Source organism: Medicago sativa, chromosome 3, assembly GCF_051527215.1.
Source record: "Medicago sativa cultivar Bolivia chromosome 3, Bolivia_mono, whole genome shotgun sequence".
Taxonomy (NCBI): Eukaryota; Viridiplantae; Streptophyta; class Magnoliopsida; order Fabales; family Fabaceae; genus Medicago; species Medicago sativa.
In genome coordinates, this window is record NC_140751.1 from 76,617,396 (window position 1) to 76,638,087 (window position 20,692).

General features: G+C 37.2%; 2 protein-coding genes across 2 annotated transcripts; one reads left to right on the top strand and one right to left on the bottom strand.

Moving 5' to 3' along the window:
- Positions 1-1,573: 1,573 nt before the first annotated feature.
- LOC146940345 (protein MODIFIER OF SNC1 1-like) lies at positions 1,574-12,266 on the top strand. The gene is made up of 9 exons (XM_085754054.1): positions 1,574-1,799; positions 2,166-2,240; positions 2,504-2,587; positions 2,679-2,723; positions 2,823-3,195; positions 5,159-5,261; positions 7,906-9,190; positions 9,272-9,533; positions 9,610-12,266. Exons 2-9 carry the CDS (start codon positions 2,221-2,223, stop codon positions 11,932-11,934), a joined length of 4,497 nt encoding a protein of 1,498 aa, XP_085610180.1. The 5' UTR covers positions 1,574-1,799; positions 2,166-2,220; the 3' UTR covers positions 11,935-12,266.
- Positions 12,267-13,602: 1,336 nt separating this feature from the next.
- LOC146940346 (phenylacetaldehyde oxime monooxygenase CYP71AN24-like) lies at positions 13,603-15,758 on the bottom strand. Its single transcript, XM_085754018.1, has 2 exons — positions 14,669-15,758; positions 13,603-14,305 (listed from the first exon to the last, which is right to left on the bottom strand). Exons 1-2 carry the CDS (start codon positions 15,608-15,610, stop codon positions 13,682-13,684), a joined length of 1,566 nt encoding a protein of 521 aa, XP_085610144.1. The 5' UTR covers positions 15,611-15,758; the 3' UTR covers positions 13,603-13,681.
- Positions 15,759-20,692: the final 4,934 nt, after the last annotated feature.

A 20,692-nucleotide genomic window follows, 5' to 3' on the forward strand; every position in this document is an offset into this window, starting at 1 on the left:
AGCAAGAGATGCTAATACTTGTCTACTTGGGAAACTTGTGTGGGATATGGTCCAATCGACAAACAAATTGTGGGTTAACCTTCTCTCAGACAAGTACACAACAGGAAAGAATTTTCTTCATGCCACCTCCAACAGCAACAGTTCTCCCTCTTGGTCCTCCATCATCAAAGCCAAAGATATTCTTCGTAACGGATACCACTGGCGTGTTGGTTCAGGATCCTCCTCTTTTTGGTTTCACGACTGGAGCCCCCATGGCGTTATTGGATCGCTTGTCCCTATTATTGACATACATGATCTCCATCTTTCAGTTAAAGATGTATTCATATACAACGGGCAGCACACTCATGTTCTCTACACTACTCTACCACCGGAAATAGCTGACTACATAAATATCACTCATATGAATTTCAACGACATGGTGGAGGATGCTTTCATATGGAGCCACAATAAAAATGGCGTCTACACCACCAAAAGTGGGTACTCTTGGCTGCTGCAAAATTCAATTTCCTTTTCAAATAACCAAACTAATTTATCTTGGTCTTGGATCTGGAGATTGAAGATGCCTGAGAAATTCAAGCTGCTTATTTGGCTTGCGTGTCACAATGCTATACCTACTCTATCTCTGCTGCACCACCGTAATATTGCGCCTGTTGCAACCTGCTCGAGATGCGGAGAGAATGAGGAAACTATATTACACTGTTTACGGGACTGCAGGTTTTCTTCCGTTATCTGGCATAATCTCGGGTTCATAGCTCAAGAGTTCTTTGCAGAAAGCTGTGTGTATAACTGGTTAAAGAATAATGCAAATGGCACTCGTCCCTCAACTTTCCTTGCCGGCCTCTGGTGGACATGGAGACACCGTAATTTGATGTGCCTTAACCATGAAACTTGGCCTCTCCCTCGGTTGAGTTTTCTCATTCACGACACAGCTACATCCATAGACGAAAGCTTCCAAACCGCGACTGCCAATCACCAAGAGCGCATGGTTCGATGGAATCAAGATAACTACAGCGGTCATGTGCTTAATGTCGACGGTAGTTGCTTAGGTGTGCCTTTTCGAGCTGGCTTCGGTGGAACTATTCGTAATGCTGCAGGTTTCTATCTATCGGGTTTCTCTGGATTCATCCCTATATCAGCTGATATCTTGTTTGCCGAGCTCACGGCAATACAACAGGGCCTTCGTCTAGCTGTGGAAATGGGCATAGATGATTTGGTGTGCTATTCAGATTCCCTGCTCTCCATAAGTCTCCTCACTGATCATGTTTCGAATTATCATGTTTATGCTGTTTTAATCCATGATATAAAAGAGCTCCTGTCCTCAAGAAACTTCACCATCCGTCATTGCCTCCGGGAAGGAAATCAGTGCGCCGACTTCATGGCGAAGCTTGGGGCCAACTCCAATGCAGAGCTCTCTATCCATGCTACTCCTCCGAGCGACCTCCTCCCTTTGATTAGAAGCGACGCCATGGGAACTTTCTTCCCAAGAGCATAGGCTTCCTTTTGTCTGTTTTTCTTTTCTCCTGTTTTTTTTTTTGTTTCTTCTTTAGCTTTGTAACCAAAAAAAAAAAAAAAAATACGCAAGTTTTGAACTAGTTCTTTCTACTGTTCTAGGTTAAGCTCTCTTCAATCTCTACGATTCCAAATCCAAACCGTTACCGTTACCGTTATCGAAAACACTACTCTCGTAGATCTCTCTCTCTCAAAACTCACATTCCCCAAGCTCATTTCTTCCTTTTTCTCTTCAATCGCTTCGCTAGGGTTTCTACGAACCACTTCTCTTTCTCCTCATTTTACGCAAGGTTTTTCTCCTTTCAAAAATATCAATAACCGTGCATTCCAATTCAATTGCAAACCATGTTTAACAACTTGTTAATTTGTTAATTTTTCATTCGGACCCTGCTTAACACTCTGAACGTGTTGTCTTATGCATGTGATGTTTGTTAAATCCACATTTCTGAAAACGGTTATGTTTGATGAACTTGCTGTAGGCTGTAGCACGTGCTAATGTGTTGTGAGCATGAAAATGTCCTTAATTTTGATTGTGGATAAGTGCTTAGAATTTTTAGATAGTAGTAACAAGACCGGTTGTCGGAAATTTGAAAGTTATGTTAATGGCAAATGTATGCATAAATAATTGCAATATCTCACCGTCTCTTTGTCATCAGGCCGTTAAATTGGATTGAATGACCGTGTGGAGACAACCAGAGGACGACATCAAGCATGTTGAACTGGGAGAGAAGGTACTTGTGGACTTATGTGCATTGGAAGCCACTAGAAATGGGATAGTAATGAGGGATTTGGGTATTCAAAAGCTAATTTGTGCTTTGTTATGCATATCATCTTGTGATATGTCCTTGTAGATAACAAAACTTTTTTTATGTGATATGATTCTCATGCTAACCACTTGGTTCCTAAAGTGACGAGGTTTCAAATTTTGATTGTGCACATGAATGTGTTTTCATTAATTGGCTGAATAGAAGTTAATAATGATAATATTGCACAGGTGGGCCTCTTCCACCAGAAGAGGTGGTATGACCGTGTTGGGGAAAGTTGCTGTTCCAAAACCTATAAATTTACCCAGTCAGAGGTAAATGATTTCTGGCTGAACTATTTACCTTCTCCGTTGACCAATATGGTTGGATCATGATATAAACATGTTTATTTTCTTTTGTTTTAAGGCTAGAAAATCATGGTCTGGACCCAAATGTGGAGATTGTACCCAAGTGAGTAGATATTTTATTATCTGGCTAGTAAGTCGTTTTCTGCTGCCTTTGTTCATCTAGACTAGGTAATTGATTCTTGTCTTGTCTTATGTTGGTTAGGGGTTCCCTCAGCTGGGGCAGTAAATCACCATCTTCGGCATTAAATGCATGGGGTTCTTCTGTATCTCCAAGTGCCAGTGGTGGGACTAGTTCACCAAGTCAACTAAGTGCCCGTCCATCATCTGGTGGAAGTGGAACCCGGCCTTCAACTTCTGGTAGTGATAGAGCCTCTGAGCTAACTAGTAGAGCATGGGGGTCAAACTCTCGGCCTTCATCATCATCTGGTGTACCAACATCAAGTCAGACTTCTCAGGCACCACTGCGTCCTCGCAGTGCTGAAACAAGACCTGGTAGTTCAGAATTATCTCGATTTGCTGAACACGTGACTGAAAATTCAGTGGCTCAGAATGTTCCTAGAACCACAGAAAAACTGGTAGGCTTCTGTTCTTTTTTGCAGTCGAGGCTTATGATACTATCATTGGTCACTTTATACAATGCTTTTGTTGTGATATAAGGTAGATTCTATAAAATAGAAAATTATTGGCTACAGAATTTCTGTACCCAATAATTTTCTATTTTATAGAATCTACCTTACTATGGTTTAGGAACAATACATAGCTTGTCACTGGGCATAGTTTCTAGGGTAAGATTAATGGAAGTATTAGAATATCTAAAAAAATATGTCAGAACATTTTTATTGTATCTTAAAATTATTTTAAAATATATTGGACGGTTGTTTTGGACAGAACACACTAGTGATGTTTAATTCATATGGCTTACACCATTTAGTGGGAAAAGGGCTTTGGTTGTGCGTGTTGTATTCGACATTCAACTCAAAATTTAGTTGACAATCATGGCGTTACTGCTCTGCAGCATGTTTCATGACCTCTCTGTGACATGCAGAGGCAGGCGTGCGTCACATTTTGACGGTGACATGTCCATCACAGTTACTGTTGCAGTGTTGCGGCTACTACATGCATGAAGATCCCACTTTGCCCTTCTTTCTGTTTTCCTCTTCTAGGAAAATCGACTGTCCTGCCCACTCCCACCCCTTTTCTACTTTCAGCTGCCCACCCGTTTTCCTGTGATTTTCCAACGAGTCAATGGTTTTCTGGCCAAGTCCTATCTTCTTCCCAAACATGTTTTTTGCCCCAATCCTGGCATTTTCCAGCAACTTACTAATTGTCATTACCCCTCTGCTTATTCACAGCTGTTCTTTATTGATTTGGTTCCACTCTTTTTGCCCTTGTTCACAGGTCTGACTCAACACATTTTTTGTTCTGTTTTTTCCTTTTTTTTTTTTCATTTCTTTTGGCTGTGACGTGCACTTACTACTTAGCACCTCACAGTTAACAGTATGCTAATTTTGATCTCAAGTTTATTCATATTGATCATTTTTTTAATTGACTGCACCATATCTTTAAAAATAAAAAACTTCCTTCTATGGTGTATTCTGTTTTTGCTGTTGTATCTAGATTATTACTTAGATTGATAATGTCTTTATTTTTTGATATATTTTTTTTTTATAAAATATTGTGGAAACATTCAGTTATCTAACTGAGAAAGTAATCTTAGGAGTTGTTTCTAGATTTCAATATATTCCCTGCTTTATTTCCTTATGTAACTTTGGTTAGTAGTCATAGGCTGCATTTCTTTGAAATTTTCAGGATTTATTTATTGAAATAATTTCCCTTGTTATACCATGATGCGAGTACTATTACTGGGCACCTTTTAAAAAGTATTTGGCTAACATGGATAACATGCCCAAGAGTAATAAATAAAAGTGGGATGTTGAGGTAGTTATAATAGGAATTTTTAGAAAATCTTAATATAAAATTTCATCCCTTCCCACTGGAATATAATTTCCCAACCACTTAGGAATAAATTTTTAACCCTGTAACAAACATAGGTATACACGAGAATGGATCCTCAATTTCCCCCCCTCATGTTCTCTCAAGTTTCCAAATTTTCATCCTTAAATCTCCTCTTTTTATTTCATTGTAAATTCTCTTCATCTCTCCTTTTCAATGGAAGGTGAGAATTTCAATGGACCCTCGTGTCAAATGAGAGAATCCATTGCCAATTTCGGTGGGCTAGTTTGGCTTCTTAAAAAAAAACAGATAGGATCCATTCCCGAAATATGCATTTCCTACCCATATATTCCAGGAATGCGTTTTCTAAATTATTTGACAAACACATCCTTATTTTAGCGGGTTTGGAGTTGTACTAGTAAAAGTAATGCTACAGTAGTATTTAACTTTGTTATTTGTAAAAATAAGTTGAGTCATTAACTCTTTCCAAATTTGTTTGAAATCCTTGTGTTGTAATTATTTGAAGCGATGTTATCAAAGTTGATTTTTCATTTGTGTCTGATATGTACTACTGTCTTAATGTAGGGAATAACACAACGCAAGAATGATCATTTTTCTTTGAGCTCTGGAGATTTTCCTACTCTTGGTTCTGAGAAGGAAGAGTCTGTACATAATTTTGAGTTGCAAGGTAGCATATTATGCATAACTATTATCAGTACTAAGGTTATTATGGCTTTATATTGATCAACAGTTTTACATTGATAATAGTGCTGAATTCTTCGATCTTGGTCACATTTGTATTTTGTTAATTTTCAAAACAATGATTTTGTCTACAGTTTTTAGGTTTCCTGTTTATGTTATTTACTTTTCTTAATTATCTGGTGCCATTCCCCGTCTCCTCTCAATTTTCCCCTTGAGTTCTTCTCAGTAGCCGTTGTAGTTATATGCACCCAGAAGGTTAATGGTTTTTTGATTAGAAATATCATTTATGCCCACTATCTGCCATGTTCTGGTTTGGGGGAAGCTTTAGTGGTGTTCTTTTTCCGTGTTAGACATGCAGAAAGATTGACATACTCTATTACATGACTTGCTCTCTTAGTTTCTAGGTGTTTTCATTTGCATTTTTTTTTGTGAGGTGGTCTTATCATCTAGATTTGTACTATTCTTTCCTTAATAACTTTTTTAAATAAAAAGGAAAAAGTTTATGGGCGGCAAAGTAACGGATCGCCAAAACTCCACTATGAGAAATAGTGGATAGCAACATAGCGTAGCGGAAACCGCATAGTGAAAATACAAATAATTGTATAGAAAACAAAGGGTGTGTTTGGTAAAAATAAGCTATATGCTAGCTGATAGCTGATGTCTTATAGCTGACAGCTTATAGCTGAAAAGCTAGTTTATTAAAATTAAAGTGTTTGGTAAAATTAGCTGTTGAAGTAGCCGATAAATATAAAATTACATAAAAGGACATGTTTCTCTAATTTGCTTTTGCAATTTTTTCTTACACACAGATTCTTTTACTAATGTATTTATTTTTTAATATTTTAATTTATGGTTAAATATGTTTTTCATCCTTATAAATATTCCAACATTTGGTTTTTTTTTTTTTTGGTGGTGTCCAGCATTTGGTTGTAGTCCCCAAAAAAATTTTCTTTGATTTTTAATCATCCAAAAATTTTCCATCCACAGCTTTTATGAATCTCAAAAATATAAGCAAGGTAACAAAAAAAATGTGAGCAAGAATATACAAAATGTTACAACGAACATAGGCTAGTTATAACCAAATATAAAGCGTTTCTTAAAAAAAAAAGTATAAAGCGTTCCTTAAGGGGACGTTTGTTTGAGGGTTACAAAATTTATTCCTAGGTATTAACTTCTCCAGGAATTTAAAGGTTATTTTTTTTTTCTTCCCAGAACATCTAGAAAAAAGTGTTTGGTTAATTGTTTAATTCCTGGGAACCTTTTTAAAAATAATTCCAGGGAACAAGTAAAATATGTTTGGCTTGCGATGTAGAAACCTAGGAATCGACATTATAATTACACAAATGCCCCCATTGTATAAACCATAGAAACATCGTGTGTGAGACAGAGTGATCCGTCTTTACACCCTGGTAGATATGGACATGGGTAGTTGTTTTATTAAAAAATAATTAAATTAAATTAATAGGGTTAAAATTGGAAGAAAATAGAAAAAGCTATTAGCTAAGCTCAAAAGCTACTTGAAATAGCATCTCAAAAAACACTATAAGCTAGTGAGAAAAGCTATTTACTAAACACGTCTTATTCTATCAAAACAAGCTTATAAGCTAGTCCAATAAGCTAGCTTATGTGTGTTACCAAACACAACCAAAGCATTAACGGAAATCTCAATAGTTCAAAAAACTAATAACTTGTAGTTCTAACTAGTGATAAAAGATGAAAAGATCTAATTATTCTCCTCTTCCCCAACATAATCATTATCCTCATTTTCAGTTAGTTAGGCATCTCCTTCAATTTCTTCAATTGAATCCTCAGAATCAATGTTTTGAAGGAGATAAGGTATGAAGTGTAGGGAGAAGATGGAGAGGCAGCAGTGGTCTAGTAATGAGAGGTTACCTTGGTGATGGGGTTTAGGGGTTATATGAGACCCAAACTCATCACTGGCTCAACATTATTTTATTTTTAATATTTTAATAAGATAATCTTCCACTATGTAAGCCATAACCGCTATCTCCGATATGCAAAAAGCCTCTGCTATTGCAGGGGTAGCGGAATCGTAATAGCGTATCAGCTTTTGTGACGGTTGCTCAAAATCCCGATGTGTAATAGTGGTATAGCGGCGCTATTCCGTTTATTTAACAACGCTGGTTTAAATTTAGTTGCTTATATACATGTTAGTGTAGTGCTATAAGTCTGGAATTTCGAATTTACTTTTTCTTTATCAATTCAAGTTTCTACTATATTTTGCCCAAGTGTTTTTGCTGCTATGTTCTTTAGTTTTGTATGGCATAAATTTTGAAACAGTTGAGATTTAAACTATTATATGCTGCTGTGGCTTCAAGATGTTAGGGAATATATTTGCTGAGATCTAATTATTGACTTCAGAAATTGTTGAGATTTTATTTATCGTTTGTTGTGAAAAACCTGTGTACCGATGGCAGACCATGGTTCTCATATGTGGCCTGGCTCTTCTGCTGTACTTGGGAACGAGAAAAATGAGACCTCAATTGTTGGTCTGTCTTCATGATCTTGCTGTTATATTAATATGTTGGTTTAGTTATGATTCTTCCTATTTCTGCTTCTAGGATTTTGTTATCATGGATAGTCATGATTTTATGTTGCTTGTGTTACAGATGATGTTTCTATTCGTGCAAATGAGAAGGGTGAAACCGAAAATTTTCGGAGAAGAGACTATCAGGCTTTCAATGAAGATGGTATGAGGCCAGGAATAGAGAAATGGCAGGGGAATCTACATCCCTATCCCAATGCTGGTATTCTTCCTCAGCATTTTGATGTTTGGCGTGGTGCTCCAGTAAATAGCCATCAAGGTGATATTTGGTTCAGAGGTCCTCCTAATGGTTCTCCATTTGGAGTTCCTGTTGCTCCGGGTGGCTTCCCAATTGAACCATTTCCATATTATCGTCCACATATTCCACTAACTGGTCTTGCCAATCAACTTCAAGTTCCCCCTCCTGGAAGTGGTCCAACAGGGCAGCATAAGAATGGAGAAGTCTATATGCCCCATATGCCTGATGCTCACATTCCTCCGGGTATGCCATTGAGACCTGGTTTCTATCCTGGCCCTATGGCCTATGAAGGATACTATGGTGCTCCAATGGGCTATTGTACTTCTAATGAACGAGGTGTTCCTTTCATGGGAATGGCAACTGGACCCTCTGTTCAGAATAGGAACCCAAGTCATAATCCACCTGAGCCTGGCAATTCACACGGTAGATCTGGTGGACATGGTCCTGCTGGAAAACCATTGGCATCAGAGCCGGTAGAATCCAGTCATACTCCTGATACCGCCAGACCATGTAGAGTTCTTCTTAAGCAACATAACAAGTTGGATGGAAAAAATGAACCAACAAACTTGGAGGACTCGTTAACAACGAATCCGTCATATGCCAATGTGAGGGACCAACCAAAAATTCTTGTCCCGGAGAATGATTGCAGAAGGAACATGGATATGGATTTAAGGAGGACAAGTGCTCGTGGCAAAGAAGCTTCTTCTCAAACTTCGGGAATTCAAGGATCTATTTCTGTCAATAATGCCAAATCTCTTGAAAGCATAGGAAACTTAAATAAATTTGATAATTTTTCGGAAAGGAAATTGGATGGTGTAGCTTCTAATACACTAGGAATTGCCTCAAGACCGTCTGCCCATTCCATTCTGATTCAGAAGATAGAGGCTTTAAATGCAAAAGCCAGGGAAAACTCTTCTACTAAAAGTAAAGAGGAGAGGAGAAATAAGTTTCACACTGGTGGCCATGTGGGAAATGAAGCTCGTGCCGGTGTTGTGTCTCCTGAGACAACCCTTGTCACTGAAGTTAAAAATCCAGCTGCTCGTGGAGTTGGTGCTTTTGGAGGCGAAAAGAATTTTGAATCATCATCTATTAGTAGAACAGCTACATCCAGGTTGGCCATAACTTCTTGATATCAACTGCTCTAATTGTGGTTCATTTATCGTGGTGAAAGTATTGAAATGCTCTTGCACAGGCAAATTTCTCATGGCATGCAAACCAGAAGCAATCATCAGAAGCGAAGGCTCGATACTCAAGATGCTGATGGTGGGCGGAAGAGATCTGGAGTCAGAGATTCTTCAACTTTATCAGGTACACAGCTGGAAACATCTAACTTTCTTGTTGGCGAGCATCAGATATCAGTTGGTGCCTATGAAAGGTCTGGGTTCTATAGCCACATGAGGCGTGAAAGAGAATCTATACAAACCTTATCTGATTCAGCTGATAGCCGTGAACAGGTAATGCATACACCATTTTTGTACATACTACTTGTTATGCTTGTATTTAACTCTGCCACAATTTTAAAATCTTCAGCGTGCCAAAACAAAAGTGTTGTCCAAGCAACAGACTAAGCAACTGCAGGTGGATGAGGAGGAGCGGACTAAAAAGCAAAAAGCTAAATCATTAGTGAGGTCAGAGGAGGGAAACGTGTTGTCCAAGCAACAGACTAAGCAACTGCAGGTGGATGAGGAGGAGCGGACTAAAAAGCAAAAAGCTAAATCTCTAGTGAGGTCAGAGGAGGGACGCAGGCGTGCGGAAGTTGTGGAAGGGTCAATGCAGAAAGTTTATGCTGCTAATTCTCCCCTACAGAATAAGCAAGAAGAATTTCAACATTCTGAATCAGCAACAGCATTGGGAAAATCAGGGGCAGCTAATTCTTCTGAAATGCCTGATGCTACTGATGCTTTACAGGCTCAAAACAATGTTGTCTCAAAGCAGAGAAGAATAGGTTATAAACAAAAGCATAATCGTTCTCTAAGTAAGACTTCAAATGTTTCCACCGCCTCAGCTTCCCCGAAAGCTGAGAATGACACTATGGCGTATGTTAATGTATCTTCCAGCATTGTTACGAATGAAGTAAGTTCGTCCTTTGTCTCAGGCTTACCCATGAATTCAACTTCTATGGTCGAGTCATCTGTTAACCAGAAAAGGAAGAAGAACAGGAATAGGAAAAACAAACAGAAAGTTGAAGAGATTTCATCCTTGGCTGCATTACCAACTGCAAGCTCTGTTGAAAATAAACCCAGGGAAGACAGAGAGTTAGATCAGGGCTCACTTCAGCCAACATCCTTGTCAAAAGATTCAAACCAGTATTCAGAGCAAAAATATTCAGAAAATGAAGAATCCTATAGTAGAAAGAATAACCTGTTGAAATCACAGCATTCTCGTAGGATGCCAAGAAACATGCAGGTTAATAGACAAGCAGAGAAATTCCATGGGAGTGGGGCTTTGGTGTGGGCACCTGTTAAACCACCGAACAAGATAGAGATCTTGGATGAATCAAGTGAGAAAAGTAAAATTGAGGCAATTGTTCCTACAAAGAGTGATCAGCAGGTGCTTAATTTAAAAAATAAGAGGGCTGAAATGGAGCGATATGTTCCAAAACCTGTTGCAAAAGAAATGGCTCAGCAAGGAAGTTCACAACAAATGGTGTCCTCAAAAAGTCAGGTTCCTACGGATAAATGTGTTGAAAGAGATGATTCTGGTTCTCAAGGCCCCCACATAACTCGGCATACTATTTCAGGTGTTGGAATGGTGGGTTCTGTCATGGAATCTAAAAATGGAGATAGCAGGCAGTCTAGGGGTTGGAAGGGAAAAGCACATGGATCATGGCGGCTAAGGAATTCAGCAGAATCAAATGATGTGCATGACATGCTAGATGGAGCAGAGCATGGTTCAAACTCCTATCAGAATATTAAGATACCGATGGAGCGTCAGAAAGTGCGGATTTCTGAAACAAGAGGACAATCGAAGCATGCCAATGACGCTAGTAAACCTGGTGGCTTAAACAATCCAGAAAATCATGCTTCAGCTGTTCCGGTTTCTTTTTCTATTACAAAAGATCATAAAGAAACGGTTAGGGAAAGGCGGGTTCCTTTTAGTCGACAGAAGGGCACAGAGGTGAACCATGTTGATCAGAAGAAAAATGCTGCAGATACAAGGAAATCTGAAACACTGACATCTTCCTCTGTGCACAATCAACCAGATATCAATGCTGTTTTGAAGGAAAATCGAAGTATTGGAGAACATGTGTCATCGCACATGCAACCCATATTTCAGCCATCAAATAATCATAGAGGAAATAGATCAAAGAAAAAGGAGGTTACGCCTCATGTCAGTTTATCATTTCCAGATGACCTGGACAAGGAGTCTAGCTCTCCTGTGGCACAACCTTGCAGCCAATCAGTCTCTGAGAAGAGCAAGGGTAGAGAAGCTCCAAATTTTGGGAATCCGGAGGCTTTAAGAGAGAGTAGAAATGCTCCACCAAAAGGCCACCCCCACTCCCCAAATCAGGTAGCTGTTAGCTCAAGTGAGCATGCTCCAAGAAGTATGGATCCTAGGCATCAACATCACCCATCATCTGGGGTGAGGAGAAATGGAAACCAAAGTCATTTTGGAAAGGGACATGAATCTCAGGGAAATTGGAAAACACGTGCGCAGGATGACAGATATCACATCTGGGAAAGACAGGGTCCTCCAAACTTTCATTATGAGCACCACTCTGTTTGGCCACATGGTGACAGCAAATCAGACAACTCGGAACGACCTAAAGATGGTAACTATCATGCCGGGGGAAGATTTAGGGAGAGGGGTCAAACTCACTCAAGACGAGGTGGTGGAAACTTCTCTCGACACTAGCTAGTAGCTAGAGTGGTGGGTTCGATTAGAAGATGTTAATGGGTAGTCGTTATACTCCAACATGTTTTATATGCTCCACCAGAAAGCCATACATTTATTTATTGGTGTTTTGTTCAGCCTTGTTTGTTGCATCCTTTAAGTTTTGAATGTTAATGCAGTTGCATCAGTTATGTTCTGATGGTTGGGGGTAGGCATTGAGCAAGGCTACGAATAATGAATATGATGCCTCCTTTTTTTGAGGCTGGGGAGAGAAAAAGTTATGCTGGCTCCCCTCCCTTGTGGGTTTATTATAAGATTGAAAATAGTAATTTGATGGCTTTTCTATTTTAGTATCATCGGTGCCTATCTCTGCTTCCGACTGAACACAGTGGTCCTTTAACTTTACACTTTCTGTTTCCCTTCGTTTTTTTTTTTTCGTTTTTTTAACAAGTTTATTTTCAATATTGTTTTTAATAATTTAATTAATAAATCCTAAGAAAACTATGAAATACTTGTTTGTTTATTTTCAATATTATTATAGAAATATCAAATACTTATTTGTTTTGATGTTTTCTTTTAATACTATATACACATTATTATTATCTTTTCTACTAATGTGATAAAGAATTGGATGGGATGAATAATTAAATAATTTTGCAGTCACTCATAAATGGAGATGTTTTTATCGACTTTACAATGAGAAAATCATTCAATGCTTACACACTACTCCCTCCATTCTTTTTCTTTTGATGTTTTAGAACTTAAACTTCATTCCAAAACTTTTGATGTTTTAGAATTTTTAATACTTTTTATCCAATTTTACCCTTGTTGAAAAACACACTTTGAAAATTGGAAGTTTAAATAATAAATGCAATTTGTGTGGTGAGTTTCAATAATTATGGAGATTGGAATTTTGAGAGAAAAAAATCAAGTAGTAAGTAAGGGTATTTTAGTATAAACCATACAATTATTCCTATAATTTAATGATTCCTTAATATTTGTGCAATCACCTAAAACATCAAAAGAAAAGGAATGGAGGGAGTATCGTGATAGGAAAATATATATATATATATATATATGATAGAATATCAATGAAGTTTGTATAACCAATGGTCATGGAATCATGATTATAATATTTGATGTTTCATGTTTTTGTGTATGGTCCTCCCTCCGTCAATAATTATATTATGTTTTTTTAAATGTCCATAAATGTTAAACACTATATCAATGTTTCTCTGCCTCTTGAATATTACAAAAAAAAAAAAAAAAGTTTTCTCTAGTGTCTCCATCACACCCCGTTTTGTTTCTTGGTGTCCTACTAGTCACTCCATTAAATTGAATAAGAATGTCAGTCCCCTTGGGAAACCCAGGCATTCAAGATATGATGGTCTTCTTAGGAACTATTTATGGGAATTAGTTGGTTGGTTTTGCTGGCAGTTGTGGAATTCCTAGCAGTGCTGAATTTCAATCTATATTGTATGGTCTCCATATGACTTGGGGTCTTAGCTATAGAGATATCACATATGAATTTGACTCTCAAGACTGTTTTACTCTTATTGAAGACGAAGTTTCACCAACTGACCCTTACACTGCAATTATTGGACATTGTGGAGTTCAAACACTATTCTTGGAACCTAAATTTGTTCACTACACGTTGCATTAAGCATAAATCAAAATAAGCTATGATGATCAATGTTTAAAGATAAATACTTTTATTTTCTCTCCTATTTGTTACTATAGATGAACAAGTGTAAAAAGAAGTGTGAAATTATTCTTCGAAATTATTGTATGGTATTGGTTGTAGACACAAAGGAACTTTCTTGGTGACTGTGATCCCAAATTTCTCAGTCATGTCTATGTCTTGAAGTAGTGCATCATTAGCAGGTAGCTTCCAGTCAAACCAATACAAAAGAGTAGCAAGCATATACTCGGTGGTAGCAAGCCCAAATGCCATACCAGGGCATTTTCTTTTCCCAGAACCAAACGGGATAAATTGAAAGTTTTGGCCATTGAAATTAACCTTGTTGTTTTCAAATCTCTCGGGTAGAAATCCTTCTGGCATTTCCCAAATTTCAGGGTCCATCTGGATTACCCATGCATTGATATATACCGTTGTTTTATCAGGAATATCATACCCTCCGACTTTAACACTAGATGTTGTTTCTCTAGGAGCCAAAAGAGGACCAGCAGGATGCATCCTCAAAGTCTCTTTGATTACACATTTCATGTACTCCATTTGATTGACATCACTGTCCTCTATTTTTGATTTATTCCCTACAATCCTTCTTACCTCTTCCTGTGCTTTCTTCATTATGGCTGGATTTTTTACAAGCTCTGCCATAGCCCATTCTACTGTTGTTGAAGTTGAGTCACTTCCTCCTAAAAACATGTCCTGAAATCATGGAAATAGAAACAGTTTATACTTGAGTAAAGAATAAATTCTTGCAAGATTATAATGCTTACTAGCCATTGTTGGTCAATGAGTTCATTCTAATTTAAAAACTTCTGATGTTTTATGAATCATTATCTTAATATATTTTGAGCCTTTGATTAGGTGAGATTAAATAAACCAATATTTAAATTGCCATCGTGCTATCTAGTTCGAGGGATTAGTCTCTGCAGTTGCGCGCATTTGCATGAAAAAATTGTCATCATGAAATCAAAAATATTGATGTCAAGGTGATAATCACGGTCCTAGATATAATTTGTCAGTGGATTTATTTTTCCATGAGGAGAAAGGGATAGATAGAAAAACCAGTAAGAGTGCTTTTAAGTCACTTTGTGTGAGCTCGAACTCTGTTAGACCATCATCCTGAAGTTGAAGGAGAATGTCAAGGAAATCTTTCTTCGTGGGGTCCCTTCTAGACATTTTATGCTCTACAATTACACGATCAAGGAAATCATCCATTTCTTCAGAAGAAGCCTTTAATTTTTTAATTTGGCCAGTGAGAACATCAACCCAACCTAACATAGGAAACAAATCTTCCATACTAAAATCTAAAACTTGAGACGTTATCTTCCTGCCAAGCTCTCCCAATCTGCAACCTTCATCATCATATTTCCTTCCAAATATGCACCTACAGATCATGTTGTTTGTTGTTTCAATCACCATCTCACTAAGGTTCACACTGCAACAACCATTACTCAAACCCATAGCTTTACGCATCTTATCAACCAATGCAGCAGATTCCTCTTCTCTAATAAACTGAACTGATTGCACCCTTTTCTGACTCAACAATTCATCCATACACAGTTTCTTTTTCTGTCTCCATGTATCACCATAAGATGCAAACGCAATGTCCTTACCACCATAGAATATGGCTTTTGTCGATGTTGTGCTTGGTCGGTTCGCAAAAACTATGGCATGTGTTTGCATGACTTCCTTAGCCATATGTACTGAGGAAACCACCAACACAGGAAGCTGACCAAGGTGCAACATCATTAGAGGACCATACTTTTGTGAGAGAGATTGAAAAGAGCGATGAGGAAGTGTTCCTAGTTGAAGGTAGTTGCCAATTATTGGCAATCTAGGTGGGGATGGAGGTAGATTTAATTTGTTTCTTCTAACTTTGAGCTTGAACACCAGCAGCATGCTGATGAAGAAGGAAAGAAACGTGAAAAGGGTAGCATTTAGATCGTGTGGCATTTTGTTTAGAATTGAATATGGCAGATTTTGAAACATTATTTCTTCCAACATGTTGATTGATACAAAATATTTATGTTTTGATTATGTATTTGCTTTAATGTATTTGTTGTTGGTTTGTTTAAGCGTGTGTTTAAATAGTGAGAAATTAATTTCGCGCTATAAGAAACTACATAAAAAAAAAAAAAAGGATACGTGTTGGATTTAGGTGGTACTGGTAGTGGTGGCATGTATTGTGATCAGACCCATATATTACCAAATAAATCGGCATGGCTTGGATTGGAATCAGGGATCGATGTAAGAAGAATGATATACTAGATCCCACAAGAAAATGAAAATAATAAGATGTACAATTGCTGATTTAAATCGGTGTGTCGGCAGATTTCTCTCATATACAATCCTTCTTAGTTATTTTTTTTCTTTCTAATAACTCCTTTATTAGAGATATAGTTTAGCTTCAAGTAGTACTAGTCCTATAGTAGTATATATAATTGTAACCACCCAATTAATGTGCTAATTCAATCATTTGTAACATTACTCCTTACTATCAATAATACACTTTCAACGCTTTTCTCTCCATCATGGATGTCATGTTTCCTAACATGGTATCAGAGCTAATCTGGTATCCACCTTGAAGGATATTTTCCGTTGCATTTTCTTGAGAAAATTTAATTTTCTCTTCCTTTTGATTTTCTCTTCCTTTTTCTTTCTCATTCCATTTTTTCTCTCTCTCACTTTCTCGAGAAAATTCATTTTCTCTGTCTTCTCACTTGCGATTCTGTTTGCAATTCGATTACTTCGACCCGATCGTCTTTCTTTTGATTTCAATCTGATTCAATTTCATCTTTGATTTAAGTTTCTTTCTCAAATTCATGATCGATCGAGTTTTTCAATCTCTGAATAATTCATTTTCTTGTTCCATTCATTTCAGTTCTTGCAATTGCGATTGTGCTTTCGAGTCTGTTTCAATAGCAGTTTTGTCCTTGTAATTTTCCCCCAAATCTTAGGGTTTTGCGATTTCAATTCGATTTCGCAGTTTGTGTTTTGTTTCTTCAGAGAAAGATAATTCGATTTCTTGATTGGACTCCATTTTCTGATTCAATTCCATCATATGCTCTTTGATTGAACACTGATTCATCTCCTATCATTTCGATTTCGAGTTCACTTTCATGATCGATTCAGTTTTCTTGTTTGAATTCTTCATCGCTCAAATTTGTTTTCGCGTTTCTGAATCTTTGAATTTCATGATTGAGTATGTTTATGTTCTTGCAACATATGAATATTGCTTCCAAGGTGTTTGTTGAAAGTCCTCAACGGAAGACAAATTGGTATTGCATTCAGTTTGACGGTGATGGATGTTGATATTGTTGATTGTTACGTGCAATTCTTGTGTGATTTTGGTGGCTTCTTCTCATCAAACATGAATTGGTGTTCAGACTTGGTTTCGCTCCGTGACGTGGTGAGTATGTTTTCGGTTACTCGTTTGCCTCAGAATTTCTCTTGTGCGCGTTTGGATTCATCTCTGGTCGCCGTAATCTCGCCCTCATCGTTGCCATTTTTTAGCTCCAATAACATTCTGCTACATCCGGTTCCTTCAGAGGTTTCACTCTTGCTCCATATTGCATTTCAATTTCCGTTTTATTCAATCATTATCTTTAAGTAAATGTAGAGAAGATTGTGATGAGTATGAATTGTTCATATATTGGTGTTCTTTCTGCTGAAATTGAGCAAGTTATGGATTGATTTAGATGTTGATTTGTTTATGGATTCTGTTTTTGATTCTCTCGGTACAAGTGGTTGTCATTAATTTGTTCAAGGACATCAAAGTGGTTTGTTGTGGCTATGTCAAAACTGATGCTACTTTGAGGTTCTTTTTGCTGCAATGTAGTTTGTGTTGAATCCTCCGTGGCTTTCATTTCTGGTTGTAATGATTCTAGCTTCCACTATTTCTTAGTCAGTTTGGAAGATTAAGTTTCTGCACTCTATGAAGAGTATTTGATTGTGAATATGGCCACATGTTTGGGTTTCTTTTGTGCATTCCTTTTTCCTGATGGTTGTGTATGCCTCTACTGCTCCAATATGGCTCAAGAAGAGATATAGGTTGCAAGCAAGAGTATGATTCTACTTCGATTGTTTGCCTTCTATTTTAGTCATGGATCGTTGGTGAAATTACCATACTTTGTTGTAGACAGTCTTGGTGTTTGTTGGAGTATGTTTATGTTGATTTTACACTACTGATTTTATGGACGCACGACTGTGCTAGCTTTGGCAGATGATATCAGAACCTATTCCTTCTTTTATGAGAAGATTGAAGATATAGAATCAACCCACACTTGCAATTCTAGTGTGACAGGTTTTCTGGAATTTGCTTATGGTTAGTATTTGATGAGATTTATGTTACACACCATTTTGGTGTTAACTCTTTGTTGTCTCTTGGTTGTGGTATATGATGAGTTATGAGAATGTTGTTTGTTGCTGCAATTCTAATAGGTTCTAGCTACAAGATACTCATTTGCTACTACACAGTATTGGAAGTTCAACTTGCTACTATCCTCTCAATTTGTTTTACTTCTGCCACCAGTATATGGATATAGCAGGGTTTTATATTTTGAGCTTCTCTCATTGTTATTGATACATGGCCTCTGTTTGATTGCATCAACATGGATTTGTTCTCTATGGTTTGAAGACACATCACATGGTTATGCATCTCCATTGGCTCATTGATTTTGTTGGATTCATTTGAGTTCACTATTTGATTCTTGTATTGTGCTTCTGTTCATGATGGTTAAGACATGTTGATATGCTTCCGTCATGAATGGTTAAGCGTTGTTGTGCTTCTGTCTAAGGATGGTTAAACGTCCTTTCTTTTTTCTTGTGCTTCTGTCTTAAGTTATTGAGAACTCTTGATGGTTAAACGTTGTGCCTTTTATGGCTTTGTCGATGTTGGCTTCTACCAGATGATGGTTAAACGTTGTTTTGTTGCTTCTTCCTCCAAGTGGTTACATCTTGAGTTGTGGTTTCCTCTTGTTGGATAAACATTTGGTTGTTGCTATGCTCTTGGCCGATGTATTTCCGGCATCTTTCCTTGTATTTTCATTTGCTTGATGTATTTCCTTATAGTTTCTCATTTCAAGTTGGAAGTGTTTTGAACAACTTCCAACTTGAGGGGGACTATTAGAGATATAGTTTAGCTTCAAGTAGTACTAGTCCTATAGTAGTATATATAGTTGTAACCACCCCATTAGTGGGCTAATTCAATCATTTGTAACATTACTCCTTACTATCAATAATACACTTTCAAAGCTTTTCTCTCCTTCATCCATGGATGCCATGTTTCCTAACATTCTTAGTTATTTAAAACTTATATGTTGAGTTTTGACTCAAATTATGTGTTTACGGTAAAGCTGAAATCGTGACATGATTTTACAACCGAGACATTATTTTTCAGGCAGAACGTGGAGGAAGCTGATGGAAGCCAAATCGTGACATAATTTGGGAAACCGTGACACAATTTTGGAATTTGCGTGCAATACAATATTATGTACAAGCTTTATCGTGGCACGATTTTGCTTGGATTTGAACATTATATAAGCACTCTTTGACCCATTTGTTAGGTAAGCTTGATGAATCTCATGGAAATCAAAAGAGGAAACTTTTAGGTTATTTAAATGTACGTTGAGGGTCTTTTAGTGAGGTTCAAAGCTTCAATATCTGAATCTTGAAGAACCAAAAGAGGGGGCTCTTGGGAGAGGATTGGTGCCTTTTGGGGAGAGATTCACGGGGTTGGGAAACACATCAAAGGAAAATCTTTGTGAGCAACTTGGGTGAGTCTTGAGAGACTAAAAAGAAGATCCTTAGAAAATCAAAGGCGAATGGCTGATTCTCTTTTGTGGTTAGATTTTAGAGTTGGGAAACAGTTGGATATGTTTATATCTTTTGTGAGTTTATTAGCATCCCATTAAGGGAAAAAACTCGATTATTAACATAGTATGTTTATATCCTTTGTATTTATTTTATTAGAATAGCAGCGTTTAGGTGGGCACTTCAGTGCCTCTATGTCCGCTTTTTGATTAAAATTATATGTATAGATATATATTTATGAATTTTAACAAAACTATGTTTATCATTTTCAACGACACCGGTAATATAGCAAATATAATACACACACATCTTTTTCACCAACCTAAAATTTCATATCCCCTTTATATACTGTTATTGATTTAGGAATTAAATATTAACAAAAGCTTGTGAAATCAGTTATAATCCTTCCTCTTCAATCATATTTGGTCACGATTCCTCCACCTTAACATATCGCAACTCCCCTCAACCTAAACACACTTCTACGCTCACTTCTTCCACACCTATTCAATGATAACTGATTTCTTAAAATTGTACTGATATTTTATTCCTAAATATTCTAATAAAATAAATACAAAAGATATTTGATATGCTTTTTTTTAACAACCAAATTTATTAGATAAGTGACAGTAAAGCATAATAATTTTCAGGGTTACACTGAAAGATTTGATTCCACCCGGTGGGTTATACATCAGATAGGGGTGTGATTTCTCTCAATGAGTGGCTACTCTTGAGAATACTTGCACTTAGGAGAATTTGGAGTAAAGAATGATCAAGATAATTGTTTTATCTTGGTTTTCGGGTGTCAAACATTGATTACGTTTGAACCTTTTTAACCGGTGATATCTCATTTTTTTCTTGGGAAGGGAAAAAACAAGCAAAACCCTTGAGAATCGAGGTCCGGGAGTTGTTTTCGCTACGGGAAGGTGTTAGGCACCCATAACGACTATAGTATCCTATAGGAACCGTCTTTAATTTCTACGCGCGCGCTTTATTTTTAAATGCTATTTGAAAGTGATATTTACACCTAAGGGTTTACTAAGTGAAGAATTGGAGGGAGAAAATGTGTTTGAATTTTGTTTTATTTGAATTGAAGGAATTTTGATTCCTTGCCTACGTACCCGTTTAAGGGATCAAATCCACCGTAGTTCTCTTCCAAAAAATGTTTTTGTTTTTGTTGGTTGTTTTTAAGTTTGAAAATTGGAATTTTGAAGAATGGAGATTGAGAGGCCTTAAGGCATGAGATTTAAGAAAAAAGTGGGGTTTGATTAGTTATTT

Excerpts from the sequence above, each read along its gene's own strand:
- LOC146940345 (XM_085754054.1), top strand. The coding sequence starts at position 2,221 with ATGTTGAACTGGGAGAGAAG. Across the intron at positions 2,588-2,678 it reads ATAAATTTACCCAGTCAGAG|GCTAGAAAATCATGGTCTGG; the intron begins GTAAATGATTTC and ends TTTTGTTTTAAG. Across the intron at positions 2,724-2,822 it reads AATGTGGAGATTGTACCCAA|GGGTTCCCTCAGCTGGGGCA; the intron begins GTGAGTAGATAT and ends TATGTTGGTTAG.
- LOC146940346 (XM_085754018.1), bottom strand. The coding sequence starts at position 15,610 with ATGTTGGAAGAAATAATGTTTCAAAATCTGCCATATTCAATTCTAAAC. Across the intron at positions 14,306-14,668 it reads ACTTAAAAGCACTCTTACTG|GACATGTTTTTAGGAGGAAG; the intron begins GTTTTTCTATCT and ends CCATGATTTCAG.